The 1,340-nt window shown below is 45.6% G+C and overlaps 1 protein-coding gene across 1 annotated transcript; it reads right to left on the reverse strand.

Moving 5' to 3' along the window:
- Window positions 1-827: 827 nt before the first annotated feature.
- Window positions 828-1,340, reverse strand: LOC107769223 (uncharacterized). Its single transcript, XM_016588458.1, has one exon. The coding sequence runs from the start codon at window positions 1,338-1,340 to the stop codon at window positions 828-830; it is 513 nt and encodes a 170-aa protein (XP_016443944.1).

Here is a 1,340-nt window from a genome sequence, read left to right on the forward strand (position 1 = left end):
TTTATATCAAACAATCACTGTTACCCTTAGCCCCACAGTGGGCGCCAAACTGTTTACCCGAAAATTCGGATAATGTTAAATTTAGATATGGTTCTAAGGGTATGCAAATTCCTTTGATACAAAATGACAATACATGTATTTTTACTATAAAATGGGAATGATGGACGGGAAGACTGAAATGAATTAGAAAAACAAGCACAATGAAATCTTAATGTATCTTGGAGGACGTGCCTCTATTGCGGTCTATCCCCTTTTTATAGTAGAGGGTCACTGCTTTATCTATAACAACATAATAAAATAATACATATAGTGGAGGACCCATGATGGTTTGTCTCTTCCTTGATTCTCGCCAAGATTCTCTCCCTCGGTGCGGTTGTAACGGCTTTTGTCTGCGACCTTGGCACTGGCTCGACCTCGATGTTAGATCGAACCCCCAGTCTTGGTTCGAGCTCGGTTCTGCCTTGGGTCATCGATATTCAGGGCATGTGTCAATCAGTGTTGCCCCGTAATCCGATTCGGATACGGCTCGATAATGATATCGAGTTTTGCCGTTGATTGGTCTTATAGCTCGAAGCTCGACGTCCCTACTTCGGGATTCGTCTGAGCTTGCCATGTGGATACCCTTCGATTGAAACGTCATTGTCTCGATCGATCTTTATAATTGAGAATCGGTTTTGACCGTACACAGTATCCTCATGCCAAGAGTAGTTTTTGAATCATCTCCTTAAATAGAAGACAGGAAAACAACTTTTATTTACTTTTGTGAAAAAGAAAACATAGATTCTGCCGATTCAACTAGCAAAAAAGAAAATGAAAATAGTGAGACTTTATCCAGCCAAGCTGACGTATACCGAAGTGGCAACACCAAGCGCGTAAGCACCAATTGCCGCCGCAACCAATTCTTTCCCGGGCTTCACCACCACACCCACACCAACAATTCCAATAGCACCTACCGGGACCCGCTTCAACAGCTCTTTCCCAGCCCCGGAAACGGCAGCGTCTGCAAATACCTCCACCGCGAACTCCTTAAATTCAGTATTCCCAAGCACAATTTCGCTCTCTTTCTCCTCGCCGGACAGGCGCGTGGATACGACTTTAAAGGCTTTATCTACTTGTAATCGGGTCGGAGGCGATTTGACCCAGTTGGTTATGAGAGGGACGGAGGGATAGAGAGAAACGTGGAGGCGTTCGGCGGCGGAGAAGAGCTGGTAGGGTTTGACTCCGGGGAAGGCGTGCTGTGATAGGGAGAGACAATCGTCGTATACTGAGTCACATGCCGAGTTGAACTCGGACGAGTTTTGGAGTGAACGAGTTACTCGCTTAGAAGCTGAGAGTCCCAT

This window comes from Nicotiana tabacum, chromosome 22 (assembly GCF_000715075.1).
Source record: "Nicotiana tabacum cultivar K326 chromosome 22, ASM71507v2, whole genome shotgun sequence".
Lineage (NCBI taxonomy): Eukaryota > Viridiplantae > Streptophyta > Magnoliopsida > Solanales > Solanaceae > Nicotiana > Nicotiana tabacum.